This window comes from Hemibagrus wyckioides, linkage group LG29, assembly GCF_019097595.1.
Source record: "Hemibagrus wyckioides isolate EC202008001 linkage group LG29, SWU_Hwy_1.0, whole genome shotgun sequence".
Lineage (NCBI taxonomy): Eukaryota > Metazoa > Chordata > Actinopteri > Siluriformes > Bagridae > Hemibagrus > Hemibagrus wyckioides.
The window spans coordinates 12,787,328-12,807,336 of record NC_080738.1 but is presented as its reverse complement, the minus strand read 5'-3'; the positions used below and the strand labels follow the sequence as shown (position 1 = coordinate 12,807,336).

General features: G+C 37.6%; 1 protein-coding gene across 10 annotated transcripts in view; it reads left to right on the top strand.

Moving 5' to 3' along the window:
* The window catches only part of LOC131349118 (adhesion G protein-coupled receptor L3-like), a 296,639-nt gene that overhangs the window by 209,225 nt on the left and 67,405 nt on the right, over positions 1 to 20,009 (top strand). For 7 of the 10 annotated variants that reach the window (XM_058384515.1, XM_058384517.1, XM_058384513.1 and 4 more), the window contains exons 9-10: positions 1,141 to 1,326; positions 4,786 to 4,824. In XM_058384515.1, the coding sequence (XP_058240498.1) occupies positions 1,141 to 1,326; positions 4,786 to 4,824 (225 nt within the window). The remainder of the gene's footprint in view (positions 1 to 1,140; positions 1,327 to 4,785; positions 4,825 to 20,009) is intronic. The other 3 variants (XM_058384522.1, XM_058384514.1, XM_058384519.1) reach the window with 1 other exon arrangement.

Here is a 20,009-nt window from a genome sequence, read left to right as displayed (position 1 = left end):
TTAGACTCACCGCAGATCAAATAGAGCCTAAAGGTGTTCGGCGTAGGTAATATCCGGGCTGTGCTCCTGAAAGTCCCTTTCGGGGTACTGCTGGTGTAACCTAATACCACAGTCTGTATATGTATCTGTTTCCTTTCGACACATTCCCAAGTCTGTGTTCAGATTTAAAGGAATCAGCCTGGAAGAATATTTATTTGATTAATTAATGAATTTAATTATTTATTTATTTTAATGAACGCTGTTACCAGAATCCATGAAGATAGGACACAGTAGGAAAAAATGGTTCCTTAAAACATCATTTAATTATTATTTTTAATTCATTTATTTACATTTATTATTATTATTATTATTATTATTATTATTATTATTATTATTATTATTATTATTATTAATTAAATAATGTATTTATTTATTTATTTATTTGTTTTGCATGTAGTCTATTATTATTTGAAGCAGTGACAAATAAAGAAAAGCATTGCTTGACCAGGTTTTTTTTTTATTTTTTTATTTTTATTTATTTATTTTTTTCCGGTCCATTCCAAGTTTAGGCAGTTTAGGTTAGGCTACTGGAGCAAACGTCCAAGGACAGGGACAAAGAACAACAACAACAACAGCCAATCATGTGCATCCTATTTGCATCATTATTTGTATCTGTTTAGAGCTCGTTGTTTACATGTCTGATTTATTTGCTTGCATCCCATTTGTTTAGTACGTAATGTACATGGGTTTTTCTGTTGTTGTTTTTTTGGGTTGGTTTTATCCAGCTGAATTCTGGGAAAAAGCCTTAAAATGATGAAAAAGCTTTTCGTTTCTGTCTGAATTTTAAGAGAGCTTGTATACGGTGTGAAATTGACCAAAATATAACTTAAAGAATCCTAACAGTCATTAGGCAGGTAAGTTTAAAGACTGGCATAAACCTTTAAAAATCATATTTGTTGTTCAGATGTTACACAAACAACCAAGAGACACAATGCTGCCACCACCATGCTTCAATTTCATGTAGATTTAATCCTAATTATAAGTCCATTTCAGTGTTACACTATACTAAATTCAAGCACTTATGTACAGTTTTAATGAGAATTATAAGTAAGATATTTATGATATATTAAAGGTTAATTAATACCTGTGCTTTGTTCAAAGATCCGAGCCGGAGATCCTGCGGCCATCATCTCACGTGAGCTGTCAGAGCATACCAAGAACCGCATCCACTCCGGCGACATCACTTATACAGTGCGAGCTTTAGGCCAGCTAGTGGACCTGCTGGACGTCCAGCTGCGCAACCTCACTCCCGGGGGCAAAGACAGCGCCGCTCGCAGTCTCAATAAGGTATAACAACCTCTCTATTAATGCTCTACTGAACTGGCTAAAGTCCTCAAGTGTTGGATTATAAATGTGTTTTATATGAGTATGAAATTTTGCGAGCCAGCCGCTGTGCCTGATTTAGCTCCACAGCAAGCTGTTCAGCGTCTTGGATACCTTCCAAGCAGGCTTCAGCCCAAAGCAGAGGCTAGCTGGAAGTGATCACACGCTGCACTAAGATTGTTTGACAGGTATGGAGACGAGGCTTTCGCGACGCCTTCGATATCTCAGAGTCCAGCCAGTCAAAGTTCTTTAAGGCTTATTACTTCAACTTTCAGACTGTTGACACACATTTTCTGGCATATTGCGCCGAGCAGCAATTATATTTGGCTGTGAAGTTCCGATTGCGAGATTCCAGCGTGCCTCAAACTAAGAAAGTTGGAGCTGGAGACGGGTGTTAGATGGAGAGAGCTAAGCAGTAGGTATTGTTTTAATGATGGTCGTCTGTTCCAGGCCTGAACGATCCCCCTGTGTTTGGCTTTGCGCTTCCGAGGCCAATAAAAATACTTTCAGCACGGAGGCCGACAAACTACCGAGGATACGCTTGTTTTTCCATTCCTTTCCTTTCGCCAGCCAACTGCCGTTGTGCTTCCTGTCTCGTTTAGAAAGTCGCTTATGATCATCGTTAGATTTGCTGCTTTCTTTCTACCTGAAAGTGAGACAGTAAAAAGAGTCAACGTTACGGATTATACAAGCGCCCACTCACCTGCACATGGACTAATGGATCTCCTAAGACCACACATTGAGACAGATGTCCTTCTATTGACCTTTGTGTCATTACTCTCTCAATCAGTGATCCAGACTAGCCAAATCCAGACAAAGCCATGCATTCACGTCTGTCCACAGCTTCTCATTTAGTCATTCTGCTACAGCAGTATTGACACGTTTCTATATATACCACTATACCATGAATGTTAAAAAAAGCTTTTGTAGTTCAAGGCGAAGTGCGTGGAGAAGGTTTTTAGCTGCAGGACGTCATGGGGATACTCGGGGGTTAAGTGCGTTACTCATGGGACAGAATGGCAATGCTCAGTGGGAACTCCATTAGTAACAGATGACTGAGATAAGAATCACTTCCCATAATGCACACTAGGGAACGAACCCACAAACCTTTTGCTTTTCAGATTTCCTGAACCATTACACTACTGCTGAATTCTTTAGATTCTTACTAATGTGCGTTCAACCTGATCTCTTACTCAGTTCAAACAAATTCAAATCAATGATTTGATGGAATTTTTTTAATGATTTTTTAAATATTATTATTAAAGAAATATTAACCTCATCTACTACATTAAATAAATCAATTTTATTTTATTAAATTTATTTTTTAATGATTTTTTAAAAAATTAAGAAATGATATATTAACTTCAGCTACAACATTAATCCTTTTATAGATCTTAATGCTACATTTATATATATTTGAAAAAAAATATATAATAATTATATAACAATATGTTTGGCAGGTCTACCATAAAAAATGAATGAATATATAAATTAAATAAAATAAATAAATAAATAAATAAATTAATTAATTCAAATGATAGTGTATTTGGAATTTATTTTTGTTTATGTTTTTTATATTATTAAAGGAATATTAACCTTACCTAAAAATTCCTCTTTTCATAGATCCTAATGCTGCATTCATATATTTTTGAAAAAAAGTATATATTTTTATTTATATTTGAAATATTTTTGGCCAGGCCACCACAAAAAAACAATGTAAAAATAAATACGTAAATAAATGAAATTTATAATAAAATAAAATCAACTATAGTATATTTGTAATTGCTTGATTTATTTTTGTTTATTTTTATTTTTATTTTTTAAAGAAATATGAACCTCAGCCACAACATTCATCTTTTCATAGATCCTAATGCTGCATTTATATATATTTTTAAAATATATACTATAGATAATAATTATAATAATTGTATAACAATTTTTTTGGCCAATCCAACACAAAAAATAAAAAATAAATAAATAAATTAAATAAATTAAAATATTTGATACAGCAGGCCTGGTGAAGAAGAATATGCCAATATAATTACAAATACATTTATTGCTAAAGTACACTTAATTACAGCCACTCTCAAAATTTCTGGCAAACTTTCAACTATAAATAATTGATGAAAATGTGCCAGTAATTGTTGCTATATGTTTTCTTAAAGGTCTTCCAGATATCCCAGAAAATAAATTGCTGTAGAAGTTTAATTCAGCCACTAAATGAGTTGCTGTGTTTAATTATTGTGTGTAGCCACAGAATATAATTCCAAGGGTTAGCCTTTCAGCGTCATTCTACTCACTGGAACAACCTCTGAAGGCTTAGAGAGAAGCTCAGCCTTATACAAGACTGTGACGTTAGCTCTCACCTTCCCCTGACAATAACAAGAAACCGAGGCTCACGGGAAGGAAGTCTTTTTCTTCCTCTTCATCTCTCAGTCTCGCTTCCTCAAGGTCACCCCTCACTCGGCGCTCCTTTTCCCTGTATAATTTGTATCATCCCAAATGTCACGCTAGCCTCTGGGTTTGTTCGTCACGCTGCGCTAGCATTATGAACGATCCCTTTGATAGCAGTGCAGTGGGTTTAGCTCACAGTTGAGTGTGCAAGCCGTGAGATCTTCAACACTTCACAGATGAAAGAAGCTTGAGAGCTGCCAGCAGTGGCGCTAACAGGGAGGCTAACGCAGAAGAAAGGAGCCTCGGAGCAGAACAGCAGGGCTAGCTTCGAACACGACGGACACCGGAACGGTTTAGAAGTGAGAAGATGTTAGCACAATGTGACAGGTAGTGAAAAGACCAGCAAAGAGTTTTGCTTTGCCCAGTGCTGGCTGCTCTGAAGTGCTTGCTAATTCACGCGTCAAAGATTTCCCCTGCACTGCAAGCTCTTTTTTTTTTTCTCAACATCCCTGAGTTCTTTGCCTTTACCTTATGTTCACACTACCATGCGACTAAGCAACCGATGTATGTTCAATTTCTTTTTCCAATAACAAAGCCACAATATCACCAACAGACAAACCTTTGGCTTTGCAATTAACCCTTGGTGCTTTTGGTCCAACGTTTCATCAATTCCCCACTCACAACTTCCTGCAATTGCTTCCTATTTCCTGTTCAGGCTACAAAAATGGACGAAAGCCTTATAACCACCGATTTACCTTACCACAAGCTCTAAATAAATGTTAAAAAGAAGTAAAGATTGGAAAGTAGCAGAGATTGTTAGTTATACAGTTAGCATGAAAAATTCAAAAATGCTGGACCATGCACACCAGAAAAACAACTCAAGCTAGTGTGAACACAGGGTTAGCGCTAATAATAGTGATGAAGTTGTCGTTATACAGTCAGTTAATGTTTACACAAGTGTTTGAAGAGTATATTTTATTTTAACAGATGGTAATTATTTCTTCTAATAAAGTTATTTGGGCTTTTCAGCTGCAGAAAAGGGAGCGCTCCTGCCGCTTTTTCGTACAGGTATTTAAATCCTCCTCTATGCCATTACCTCATCCTCATACCAGCCCCTTTATATACCTCAGCGTCTGTGTATGTGGTTATATGGTGCCTCATGTCCTGCCCTTCACACCAAGACCATGTTGTGTTTTGTTTGTCCTTTTTTTGTTCATTCTTTCTTACCTACACCACCTTACTCTCCTTTGTGGCCTTGAACCAAAACATCACCTCATTTACTGCAAATTGCTCGTAATGGAGTATAATCTCCAGTCAGAAATGCAGGGACTCAGCATGCATGTTTAAAAAAGCCTGCACATGCTCTTTATCATCATCATCATCATCATCATCATCCAGGCCTCAAAGGTTCCTGAGTGGGTTTAAAAAAAAAACCTCTCCGCAGTCACTGATCCGAATCGGAATTTATTGGATTATAAGCTAATTTTATCTGCCGACGATGGCGAATTAACATGAAATAATTTCCTTAACATCGCATAAATTTGGTAAACAACAATAATCTTGACCAATCACAAGCAATTACTCTTGATTTGCAATTGAAAATGAATTGAAAACTGTTCAACGGAACAAAACAAAAGTAATTCATTTTGCACATATTTCTATTCGGTTTTTGTTTTTTCGCTGTAGGTGAGATGAGATTCAGTGACTGCTGAGGAATAAACGTGTTGGGGAATGTGTTGTGTTATTATTAACTGCTACAGATACAAATCTCTCCTTCTGTCTTTTTCCCCTTGCATTATGAACCCTACCAGGCATGAGCTTTATCATGAGGTTGCTTTAAAAGACACGCAAGTGATGCTCATTTAAAGCAATTTTTAAAATGTGTGCATATTTATTAAGTTTGATTGAAGTACTGCAAACGTTTTCTAAATTTATAAGTAGATACACTATGTTGCCAAAAGTTTTGGAATACCTGCCTTAACATGAATGTAATATGGAGTTGACCCACCCTTTGGCAGTTATAACAGCTTCAACTCTTCTGGGAAGGCTTTCCACAAGGTTTAGGAGTGTGTTTATGGGAATTTTTGACTATTCCTTTAGAAGCGCATTTGTGAGGTCAGGCACTGATGATGGACGAGAAGTTCGGGCTCACCACTCTAATTCATTCCAAAGGTGTTCTCAGGTTGAGGTCAGGACTCTGTGAAGTTCCTCCACACCAAACTCAATCATCCATGTCTTTATGGACCTTGCTTTTGTGCACTGGTGTGCAGTCATGTTGGAACAGGAAGGGGGTCATCCCCAAACTGTTCCCACAAAGTTAGGAGCATGAAATTGTCCAAAATGTCTTGGTATGAAGCCGAAGCAATAAGAGTTCCTTTCACTGGAACTAAGGGGTCAAGCCCAACCCCTGAAAAACAATGATTCAATGATTTGGAGAAGTGTCCCAAAACTTTTGGCAATATAGTGTAACTTAATTTGATATTTTCTAAAAGGACAAGACCAAATGTATTATATTTGAGAAAAGAAATCAATAAAATTGTACCCACAAACTAGAAAAAGAGCAGAAATTAAAGAAGAAACCACAGTCAGTGACTATGCAGTAAGTTTGTTGTGCTTTATCTTCTGAGGTTAGAGGCTAGTGTCATTGATCAGGTCCTGGTCTGTAAGAAGAGTTTACACACAGGCACAGAAGGAGCAAGATCTCGACACCAGGGTGTATCGATTGTACTGGTTATGACTTTGTGCCCTGTGAAAGTTTAAGTTTCTACATTTTTTTGTTTTGTTTTCATTGAATCATTTGTGGTTGTGTTGTGGTTTGGAGATCACTCGAACACTTGACCTAGTTAATTCGGGCCTAGTTAAGAAGATTTTAAAAGACCCAAGCGATTGGTATTTTCACTTAGAGGAAGAATTACAGCAATCTATCAGGGAAGGAATTGTGAAAAGGCTTATCAGGATCCAATGAAAAACTGTAGGAATGTAGTGCTGGCCTCAAATCTAGAGCACTTTAAGTACAAATCTTAATGCAAAGTATTACAAAAATCAGCTAACAAACAGCTAGCCAGAACTTCTATACTGTTGTTGTTGTTGTTGTTGTTTTAAACCTATTGAATATATCTTAGTGTTTCTACTGGAATTGAAACTTTACCCAGTAACCAGCACTCAAGAACAAACCAAAGACCCTGAAGCCGGAATAATGTTCCTCAAGTCCAACTTGTGTTTCAACAAGTTAAACTATAGCTTATATATGATTAAATTGGATAATAATATTGATCCTGTTTAATATATGGAGAAACAAATGGAAAACCTTGTTTTATGGAAGTTGTGATGGAGGGATGGGTGGGAATGACCTCTATGATCCCAAGTACTATACAAGAACCACCCAAAAATGAGAATCAGAGATTATAATGAGGCAGAAAGATGGATGGATGGATGGATGGTGAAAAGTAATTGTTAAATTCTGTCAATATGAATGTAGAATATATGGCTGTATAATACAAAATGGCAGTTATCCTTGAAGAACAGATAATATGGAATGTTCTTGCTTTTTGTTGAAGATATTGAGCTGAGAAATCATCTAATAAGAAGTATTCATTTTAGAGAATGTGTCAACGTCAGCATCTCCCTTAACAATGATGTTCCCAGTTTGACCTTGCACTTGTGTTAATGTTTCACACAGTGCAAAGTTTCACATATTTCCTACATGGGCTTTTCCTCTGGGTCCAGTGGTTTCCTCCTACTTTCTAGAACATCCCAGTAAGTGGATAAGCTACTCTAAAATGCCCCCAAGTATGAATTAATGTATAAATTTGCAATAGACTGACGTCCCATCCTCGGTGTATTACCAAAATGTTTCTGGGATAGTTTCGGAGTCCACCACAATGCTGAGGATTTATATTCTTTTCTCAGTACAAAAGAACCTTGTTAAAAGTATTTGCTATTGGTGTATTCCTTCAACTACCAGAAAGGGTGCTTTGGGTTGTAAAGGAGGATGCAGAGATCTCACCAGGCCTAGAGCTTCAATCGATTGCGGCATTCCAAACAAAGCAGTCCATAATTCTTCGTATCTTTAGCCGTATCGAGAGCTTTCACACGTCAATCAGTTGCGTCAGCTTGCTAGCCTTTAGTAAAAACAAAAAGCCCATATGGTCTGGATTTCAAACAGCTGACTATTGTCAGCAACGTGGTAATGACAAGCTCCGCAAAAAAAAAAAAAATACAGATCGTCTTACATGAAGACAGTCTTCGCAGTGAAGCAGAGCTCGGCGCATGGAGTGTGAGGTGCTGTCCATAAATACATGATGTGAAGAAAGATGTCTGAGGATGTGAACAGCGCAGGCAGCACTGACCAATGAATTATTGATGCACTGCAACAACATCTATATTTCACAGCCACTGCAGATAGCACATGCACAGCAGAGTGAGATACACGTCATAGAAGTAGGTTGTATTGATAATAACAGTTTGTTTTAATGTGTGCAATTGCTTTGATAAGGCTTCAGCTGATAATTAGGGATGTATTGATACCTTTTTTCAGGCTGATAAAGTGTATTTTTTGGTCCTTGTTGATAATAATATTGATACAGATAGCGAAATAAGTTACCAACTCAGAAAGGGTGTAACGATACACTCTGGCCACGATTTAATTTGATTTGATTTGCGATACTGGCTAAAAGCTAAATATATCAAAAATTGCCTTGAACAGATAGTAAATATTGTCATTTGTCTGACCAAGAGATTTGATTAATTGAATCACAGCAGAAATAGAGCTCCAAAGATGGCAAAAATGACCGCTTTCCATAGCCTCTGTTGTGTTTTTTCCATTATAAGGTGGTTGTGTGGTTGCAATCCAGAGCTATCGGGTTATCAGACTTGATGAGTGCAATTGATCTTTCCGGTTCTCCACAAAAGAATGCGATCGTGTGACCAGCGCACTGTCTATATGTACAGAATTGCGTATTCCGATAGTACCTACAGCATTCAATTCATCGGCCGTTGAAGGAGTACAGTATATGTATGTAGTGTGTATACAATACGTACGTTACATCTGCCATGTTGGCATTGTCATGTGACCTATTATGTCAAATTAACGTCAGATCTTTTTTTGTTTACTACAAGGAGCAACATTTAATAACCTATAGGACTTCTACAGCTCTTCCACTCCAGTTCTGTTGCCTAATGGGATTGAGTAGTGTCCATTGTTTCCATACTTTGGAAACAAAGTATGGTGGAAGCATCCTGGTGTTCATATTGTTTGAATATACTACTTTTCGCCTACTGAGTAGCAGGGGACTATGGAGCTTATGGGTCACCCAGATTGAGAGCTCTGGTGATTTCCTTGATATGATTCACACCTTTTAAAAATATACATTTTTAATCCCCTAATTACATCCCTACTGCTTAGTATTAAACTATCAAGTGCATCAAGGAAGATTTTATTTAGCTTCTCAGTGTTAGCAAAGAACTCCATGGTGGTTACACTGTATGTTTAACAGTGATACAGGAAGGCTGAACTGAATGTCCTGAGTAGCATCAGTGACTACAATTATTAAAAAAATATTAACTCAAGATTCCAGGAATTATTCCAACCCTACTGAGCAATGGAAAGTGTATCAGTGCTTGCAGAAGTGAAGTGACTCTCACACATGGCTACAGACTAGCTCTCTGTTTATTCATATTGCTTTCATTGTAGGAAAATGCTGTAGCTTCTCCTCTTGGTATTTGCACAGAACACATTTTGCAGTCTGCTTTGCTTTTATTGCCATTGTTAATCGTGAAATATGGCCAGATTGCTGTCATTCCGAGTCGTCTGTTCATTAGCGTGAACTTGGCTTTTGTCACAGTATCACGTGGTAGCAGACGCTGGAATGAGAGCAAGTACAAGATTACAGTATCCGAATCTTTGCATCACTATTTGCAGTAATTCAAATATCATTACAAAAAAGTTTCTACAAAAGTTTCTTTGTGTTTACTGCACCGAAGGATCCTTTATGTCGAAGAATCAAAGAATCTTTATGCATATATTTACATTATTCTGCTATATTTTGTAGTTGTCTTTGCTTGGTTGCATTGTAAAATAACATTGGTATTTACTATATTATGTATTTTTTATGCATGGATATTATTACTGTTAGGGGTGGGAGGGGGTACGGTGCATTTGTTGGTTAGTATGGAAATCATCAAGTTTGCCTCACACCTTCAGACTTCAATCCCCACCTCTGTCGAGTTTGCATGTTCTTCCCCTGCCTCAGGGGTGTATTCTGGGCACTTCAGTTTCCTCCCCAGGCTAAAGACATGCATTGTAGGCTGATTGGAATTGGCTGAATTGTCCATAGTGTGAGCATGTGTACCTTGCCTTGTGCCCCGAGTCTCCTGCAATAGGCTACAGGTTTCTTAAGATCTCATAATATAAGTGGTGTATTGATGAATTATCAAGAACAAAGTACGAATGAATGAACCCATACAAGTTATTATTAACCCATATTATTATCATTATTATTATTATCATAATTATATAGAACCATTTTAACAAGCTACAAAAAATCCTGTAGGCTTCTTTTGCTTGAAACCTTAAAAAGGTTCTATATGAAGCACTAGGTAGGTTCTTTATAAGATTGTAGGTGCTCTGACACAGTATATAAACACATCACTTAGCTTTCCGCACAATACAGTGATGATTCATTCCACATGGATAATCAGGGACAGTTAATTGCGCATGTATGAATGATTTGCGTTAAAGACAGCACATGGGTAACTTTGTTCACCTGACTAGTGCGTGACCAGTTTGAGCGTGCTAATAAATAAGACTGAGGGAAGTACAGAGAAATAGAGAGAGAGAGAGAGAGAGAGAAAGAGAGAGAGAGATGATGGAGCAGCAGCTGGTGGGTGTGCAAACAGAGGCATTGATTGCAGCAGGGTGAGAGCGCCGGGACGGTAATTGATTAGGGGAATGGGAACGTTTTCTCCGCTCTTCACCACACGCAAGAGGATCTCGCCTGCAAATCCGAACCCGCCAAGAAAACACTTCACAACGCACCTGCGTTTTCTCCTGTCAATTCCAGCAACGTAGACTTGTTCACACCTGAACACCGGCGTATGAGAGGATGGAGAACTCAAATCAGACGGTTTTGATGTCAAGAGGACAAAACGGAGAGAGAATGAGACAAAACAAGCTTAAGATAGACCGCGCTCATGTTTATGTTTACAGTATATGGTAGACGTTCGGTTGGAAAACATATCCTCACACAAAGCGCAAATAGGTCACGGTCTAAGAGTAGCATTCAGCTAAAACCCTATTATAAAGCAGATAGTGTAGGAGGATTTCACAGGCATAAAACTTCCAGTATAAAAACGCTACTTTATACATTCATTGTATTTTCGTGACATTTGGCACAGGTGGTAAACTGGCAGAGAGAAGCGTAATTGTAAAAATGGCTTCAGCTTGAATGAATACATTACAGTTTAAAAAAGCTATTATGGCCTTGCAGATTTTATTATTGATATGCCATTGATATAATATCCATGTTACTCCAGTTAATTAAGCAGCTATATATATATATATATATATATATATATATATATAATTTTTTAAAATATTTTTCTATTCAGTCGTGTATCACATAACCACACGCTCTTCATATATCCAAACCAAATAATTTTTTTTCTCGTGATATTTCTGTAATATTCAAGAAAATATATCCATCCTTGAGTTGTGACTGTATATTAATGCAACCATGTAGTTTATTTATACATTTTTGGTCTACATTAGTCAAATTATGTACATTTGTACATTAGCCACCTGCCTAATATTGTGTTGGTCCCCCTTTTGCTGCCCTGACCCATCATGCACTGTGTATTCTGACACCTTTCTATCAGAACCAGCATTAACTTTGCATCAATCTGAGCAACAGTAGCTCGTCTGTTGGATCGGATCACACGGGCCAGCCTTCACTCCCCACGTCCATCAATGTTCCTTGACCGCCCGTGACCTTGTCGTCGGTTCACCACTGTTCCTTCCTTGGACCACTTTTGATAGATACTGACCACTGCAGACCCCAGAACAGCTGCAGTTTTGGAGATGCTCTGATCCAGTGGTCTAACCATCACAATTTGTCCCTTGTCAAACTCGCTCAAATCCTTACGCTTGTCCATTTTTCCTGCTTCTAACACTTGAGGACAAAGTTCTCAAAGTTGCAAAATGTTCACTTGCTGCCTAATATATCCCACCCACTAACAGGTGCCATGATGAGGAGATAATCAGTGTTATTCACTTCACCTCTCACTGCTCATAATGTTATACCTGATCGTTCTATATATACAGCTTAAATATATGAAATTCAAATGTGTGAAATGGATGTTAAAATATTTTCAGATTGAAATACTCCATATACGTTTCTAATTGTGAAATCTTGTGCATGGACATGGCAGCTTGTTGCAGATAAAATTAATTATTCACTGGTGTTTAGTTAATTTTTAGATGAGGCAGCCTACTTGAAATATACCGTGTCAACTAAACGCAAAAGTTTGTTCCTTTATGGTTTTGGATTGTGAAAATTTTGCTTTATCTTGCAAATCATCGACAAAAAAAATGTAACTCAACTGAAATCAATTCAAAATGAATTCATCCTTCACCTCCAACAAGACTACAATCCTTAACCGAAGTAAAAAAAATTCAGTAGGAAAATGTTTGTCAAGACATTTTTGGCTTCTTTATCTTGTACTAAGGGTATGCAAACGTTTGCTGTTTTAAAAATTGGATAACTTTAGAACATCACAACCTTAGTTATGATGAAGTTACAAGTCTTTAATGCACTTTTAGCTCTGGACCGAGGTTTTAGCATCAGTTGAAAGTTGTAACTTGAAAGCTTTCTCATTGTGTAATGGACACACACACACACACTGTTGATGTTTCACGTGCCCTTTTTCGAGGACTGTTCACTTTGAATATAATGGGGGTGTAAAGTTTTACATGCGTAGCTGTGTTATAGTATAATAGATAAACTTTATGATTATTGGCATAGACTCAGAAACACTAACACATTCAGTCAGCGTGTTATTACTGCCAGCTTATATGCCACACTTACTATTAGGGTTAATACTGTGGGCTGTGAAGAAAGGGATGAAAGGAAGGTGAGGTTAGAAAATGACTAAAGCTGAATGTGTAAAGGATTAAGAGAAAGCGTCAGCGCTTCTTGTCATGTCCATGCAAGGAGACTGAATGTCACACAGATCACACATATGCAGAAGAGTAGAGATGCCTGGTCTGATGAGGCCTGAGTGATATCAGTATGTATGAGGGCAAGCGGAGCAGCGGGGTCAGAATGAACACACACACATACACACACACTTGTCAGACTATATCATTGTGAGGACCTTCTGTTGACGTAATTATTAATGCAGCAGGGGCTTTGAGGGAACATTTGGTCACCACAAGGATATTAAGACATCATCATACACACAAACACACACACACACACACGCAGAAAGACACAAACACACTTGTCATATCATTAGGACCTTTTATCCTTTATTAATAATTAGTAATGAAGCTACTGAATGCTGTACATAAACATAATCCTACATAAGCACATTAATAAAAAAAACATTTATTTATTTATTCATTTATTTATTTATTTATTCCTTTTAATTTATTTATTTATTTATTTATTTACTTTAATTTTTTCAGCTTTTAATCAAAACTGTTGGATAGTCTTATTTTCTTGTTGGGACATACATACACACACACTATATTATCAATTTGGGCAAAAACAGACATGAGGAATCCAGGCATGTCTGAGATGAATGTAGGAAATGTGTGTGTGTGTGTGTGTGTGTTTAGTCTTCTAAAAGTTTCTCTTCTACTTTGCTGTTCCTTTCTGTCTCTCTGATTTGCCCTTTAATCTTTTAAACCTCAGAGCTGGAAATTTGACTATTACAAACACTCAATAACAATAATACTGAGGTGCAACACACACACACACACACACAATCTTCAAGTGCAACCCTGAGCCCCCAAAGCCTAAAACACGTGGTTGTGAGGTGTCCGTCACACTGTGAAAGCTCATTCCTCTGCACTGTATTGGGATGCTGCCCTGGAGACAAATGTGCTTTTAGGTCACGCGGCAGAACATTCGCTTCGACATACGGCGAGAGCGTGCGTGAGAAACCAATTACAAAAAGCGCTCAGCCGTTCTGCCTGCTCCGTCTCTGCTAAGTACGAGCTCACTCTATTCAAATGGGTGCATTTATGTGGAAAGTAATTCCACATAAAGTAATCTTCCTTCCTATTACTAATACACTATCATATCTAAAAATCCCAGATTATTGAGAAATGGCTCATTTGCAATGCAAATGTAGCTCTTTCTCAGATCATTTAGGATTTTTTTTTTTTTTTAGCTCGTTTGATTCATTTGCATGCCAGACTTTGAATATAATAAAGGTTTGTACTTGTTTTACGTAATTACAAGAACAAAAAAAAAGCACATTGGAGGCATTGGTTACAGCAGGAATAGCTACTTTGCACTTATTTACTAAAAATGATCCAGATTATAATCCTGTTCTCTTCTCTTTTGAGATCTACGTACACTATATTGCCAAAAGTTTTGGGACACCCCCCCCCCCCCCCAAATCATTGAGTTCAGGTGTTGTTTTTCAAGGGTTAGTCTTGGCGTCTTAGTTCCAGTGAAAGGAACTCTTAATGCTTCAGCTTCATACCAATATATTTTGGACAATTTCATGCTCCCAACTTTGTGGGAACAGTTTGGGGATGACCCCTTCCTGTTCCAACATGACTGCACACCAGTGCACAAAGCAAGGTCCATAAAGACATGGTAGGGTTAGATAAAGAGTCCTGACCTCAACCTGATTGAACACCTTTGGGATGAATTAGAGCGGAGACTGCGAGCCAGGCCTTCTTGACCAACATCAGTGCCTAACCTCACAAATGCGCTTCTAGAGGAATGGTCCCAATAAACACACTCCTAAACCTTTGTGGAAAGCCTTTTCAGAAGATTTGAAGCTGTTATAGCTGTAAAGGGCAGGCCAACTCCATGTTAAATTTATGTGCATGTAAAGGCAGACATCCCAAAACTTTTGGCAATATAGTGTATATAAAAGACCACATGTGGGTTATATAAATCGATGAAGTGAATAAACATGGATGAAGGGAAACAAAGCAAATCATCTAAACAAGTCCTCCAGAAGACAGAGTTCCGAATGCATCGTTCTAATTCGCCACAGATTGACTCGTATATTATTACAATCATCATCGAACCGTTGGTGGATTTGTGATGGAGGTTAAATGTGAGCGGTTTGAACAGTGCACTCATTACAGTCTCATTAGCTGAACTCTATCAGCCTGATTCCGAGTCAATACTGATAAATGACCTGACCAGAGCATCCAGAGTCGGTGTGTAGCGTGAATCTATTTAGGAAAGGACTGAAAATGGAAAATTTGTGGACCAGGAAGGATTCGAGGAAACCTCTGTTCAAACAGCGAGCAATGAATCCTGTGTGATTCCAAGTTTTTTTTTCCATAGAGGACAATCCTTTCTTCCTTTGACATTGTGCAGAATTTCTTCAGTAAGACAGTTCACCTCAACCCAATGTTCCACTTTCCTTACTTTTCAACTGAACATTACAGATTTTCACACTGTACTTATCCCCGACATTCTAAACCCTGCTTTAAACCCAGACTAGTGGAACCTTTCACACTTGTAATTTAGCAGCACCGATTTTTACCCAGTGTTATGAAACCCTGTTCTGAAGACATACTGCAGTGTTAGCTCCACATCATACAGTTAGCTAGATGCTTAGCAACAGACATCCAAACAAAATCTTACATCAGGTGTCTCATATCATGTGCTTTGTACTCTACAGTCACAGAAACTCTGTATACTGTGTAGTTGCAGAGTCTGAGGGAAAAAAAATGATGTCAAATAGTGACAAAAGGCATCATATGGAGTGAAAAAAGAGACAGATATGATCAGAAACCTCTGTTCAGGAAAAAAAAAAACTGGATGGTAGAGTCAGAAGTAACTGAATATTGGGTTATTTTGGTTCATGTTTCCCAGGGATTATATGTTACCCAGGGTTAACTCTTGTATAGTTTCACATAGCTAGGCTTTCAGATTTACAGCAGAAGGTTAGGACTGCATAGCAGATTTTATTGGCCATGGAACAGCCCAAGAGGGCATGTGACTGACATGTGAAGCAACCAATCACGGTTCATTTTGTTCGTACAAAAACAGACCAGCGTGCAACCGTAGATTGTTCATTTAAGAAAGTGCAAATTAATGCGTCCATACTGTTAACTTTTAGCTGATCCTTATAAGCGTTCATTGTCACAGTTGTAAACACAACAGCTTCCTTGAGGGAAGTAGAGCATCACGATGGTTTGGTTTCTAGGAGAACTGTTAAAAACAAGTGACACACACTTCCTGGACATCCTGTAGAATCAGATGACAACATCAAAACTCCTGGAATGTTTCTAATTTTGTGTGCCATATGCATCAGACATTCAGTCAATAGTTTGTGAGACTACCTATTGTGCATCAACAATGTTTTAGTACTTGTTTGTTGGGTTTATAAAGCGTCACGACGCTCACTTAAACCCTTTATGACAGCTTCTTCTTCTTTCGGCTTTACCCTTCAGGGGTCGCCACAGCGAATCATCTCTCTTGACCTATCCCTATCTTCTGCATCCTCAACACTTGCACCCACTAGCTTCATATCCTCATTTATTACATCCATATACCTCCTCTTTGGCTTTCCTCTTTGCCTCCTGCCTGGCCGCTCCATGTCCAACATTCTCCTACCAATATACTCACTCTCCCTCCTCTGAACATGTCCAAACCATCTTAATGTGGCCTCCCTAACTTCTGATGTACCCTAATTCTGAAGTACCCTCTGATGTACTCGTTCCTAATCCTGTCCAACCTCGTCACACCCAAAGAGAACCTCAACATCTTCAGCTCTGCTACCTCCAGCTCTGACTCCTGTGTGACCCCAAGTACTTAAAAACCCTTTATGACAGCTACATCAACATAAACACACCTGAGTGAGGTATATGTTTACTGTCACAAGGTTGTGTTACATCAGAACAAAGAAAAAACCCCAGTAACAATATATTTGCTTATTCCTCTTTATAAGAATGCATATGAGCATATTATAACCATGTCATAACCAGAATTTGGCTTTTGATGCCTTCTGTCACTATACAGCTCTTTAAACTCCGTCTTTATGGCAGCTGACACTTGTTGAAATAAGGCTTTGTAAATGTTATATAAGCTGCTGTGAGTTGTCTTGAATGGTTTATGCAGCAGCTCTATGAAGTAAAGTGTCACCCAGTGTTTTTTGATAAAATAAAAATAAAAAAAGAGATGCCATATTTTTCTGACACACAGACAGATGACAGTCCCTCAGAAGCAGCCTTGATTCGAGCGCCCTGACGCAAGAGCATAATGGCTGCGGTCTTCAGCTGTTATTGAACCCGTGACATGTTCAGGCCCGAGTCTACGCGCAATAGTCCTTCCCGCTGAAGTGGCTTGGCCCGGGCTGATCTGGGGTCAGGTGGTAATCTGCTTGTGTGTGTGCTGGGACGTGCAGGGATCAGACGTGTAATCCCTTCTAGCTGCACAACCCTCCTCAGGCCGGCCTAAACCACAGCAGCCGAGGAGAAAGAGCTTAGCATCCAGACAGGCTTTTGGGGGGGGATGAAGGGAAATGAGATAACCAGGATGGCGATACCAGTCTAAACAAAAGAATCAAGACACTTGTGTATAGCAGATTTTCTTAAAATGGCCCTATGTATAATAAGTAATCTTTAGGTTACCACCAAGATGGTGATTATTTTCATCTTGTTTTGGGTCATTTTTATTTGTCAACAATTACAGTGTTTAATTTATTAGAGAACATTCGTTTAATCCCTGTGTAGTTACATTTAGTGTGTTAGATGGAAACAAGCTCCTGTTATCGCTTACGTTATAGCAGCAGCTTGCTGTAACGACCCTCACTTTATCGTTATTTATTTATTTATTTATTTATTTATTTATTTATTGAAACTGGAAGTCACAAACATTTGAAGACTTTTCTGGTGTAGAAAACTTTTATAAAAGTTAAGTAAAAATGTTAAATAACCAGATGTTAAATAACATGTTAATATGATAAATAACAATATTTTCCTGATTTAAAAAAAAATCCTGATTTTTATTTATTTATTTATTTGTTTGTTTGTTTGTTCATGATTATTTAAAAAAATATATTTTATTTTATTTTATTTTATTTTATTTTATTTTATTTTATTTTATTTTATTTTATTTTTAGAAGAGTTGATGGGAGGTGTCTGTTGTCCCTGTATAAGTCAGATAGATTGTATCAAGCTTTCTTCAAAGCACTTAGTGCTAAACTCTCCTCCCTACCTTCTCTTTCACTCTCTCCATCCAAATCCCCACAATCCCCCTCTGGTCCTCATCAGAAGTGGCCATTTTCCCATCTGCCTCCAGCTCTGATGAGGCAAGGTTCACACGTTATTTCATGATTTTTCTGATTGTGTGCAGGAAAAGACAGACAGACACACAGATGGGCAGACAGACGGTCGTTTCTTTCTTTCTTTCTTTTTTTTTCTCCTCCATGAGATTTCTCAGCCCTGCTGTTTAAAAAAACTCATTCTCTTTCATAGCCCATTGATCAAAAGCCAGCATATCCCGCGGGTTCACTGTCTGCTCCAGCACCACCCAGCATTAGATCTGGCCTTTTCTTCCTCTGAAGGGTCTGATGATGTGCTCTCACACGTGTGATGCCTCGCATTTAGGATCAAATGTAGCTTTCCGTGCTTTGAAAATCCAGCAAACGTAAACTCTAGCCTTGAGCATGTGGGCTTTGAAGTGGGTAAAAAAAATTAGAAAGTTGACTTAAAGATGCAAGTGAGAGCTGTCAGTTCTCTAAATTCTTTTCTTTCCTCGTGTTATCTTCTTTCCTTTTAGAGATCTCTCAAAGCTTTATCGTTTTTTTGGAACACGGAAATTCTTGAAAGCAGTCATCCAAGCTAAAACTTCCCTATATTTTCAAGTATATCCTCAATACTTTTTTTTTTTTTTTTAATCCATTAGTATTCTTGTCATGTTTTGCCATTGGCAATTTAAATCTTTAATTGGCCTGGATTCTCAGTCTCAGCACTGTGGCTGGCGTCTCATTGGAGGGAGTTCGAAGTGAGCAGGCCTCAGTAATAGAGGTTAAACATTATTAATAGGCAATGAATCAATCTGCTGAGGGCAGGTACTTCGGTGTCCAACAACAACCTACGCTGTGCAGCCAGGACTACCTGATCTGAATATGGAGATTTTAAAAGTCAAATTAGATTTGGAGCTGGGGAAGTGAAGGGGAAAAAAAAAAAGAAACATTTTCTTTCTGGCATCTTGTGCTTTTTGGGCATATAAATGATTTTCTACATAAACGTCATCAGTGTGGAATATTTTATTCCCTGGCGGTGTTGTTTTATTTATAAATTTATTTATTTATTTATTTATTTTTTTGTACAAAATAAATACAAAAAAAGTTCTCCAAACTCTAATAAAAAGGGAAACATTTGAAGTTTTTTGTTGTCTTGCATTTTTGGGGCATTTCAATCATTTCCTACATAAACGTCACTGTGGAATTATTTATTATTTATTTTTATTTATTTTTTTATGTTATTTTTTCAATTTTAATTGAATTTAATTGCATTTTATTTATTTATTTATTTATTTATTATTTTTTTTTAATTTATTTTTATTTCTTTTGGCATAAAATTAATACAATAAAAGTTCTCCAAAGTCATATTTTTTTATAAGGTTCTATCTGACCATCCAGGATGACCATAAAGATTCTAAACAGTCTCTTTAATCTGGAGATTAATTAAATAAACAAGAAATTATGGCTAACTATAACGCTAGTTTGGCTATATATAAACATGCTAGCACTTTAGAAAGTCTTGACATGATTTCTGAGATTAGTGTTTAATTTTTTCGACGCATTTGTCGTTTGCATAATTCCCGCCTTTTTTCAAGTAGCTCCACCCCCAACATCTTAGTCAGCTCCCAGCTTAGTCAGTCCCAGCAGTTTTCAGGCCGCAGCATAACCCCTCTATTTTTCTTTCTCTCTTTATTTTTATTCTTTTGTTGTTTTTTTTCCCCTTTGGTTGTCTCCCTATAGACTACTTCAGAAATGTTTTACAGCTCAGCAGCCAAGTATAGAGACCTGGTGATGCAAAAAAAAAA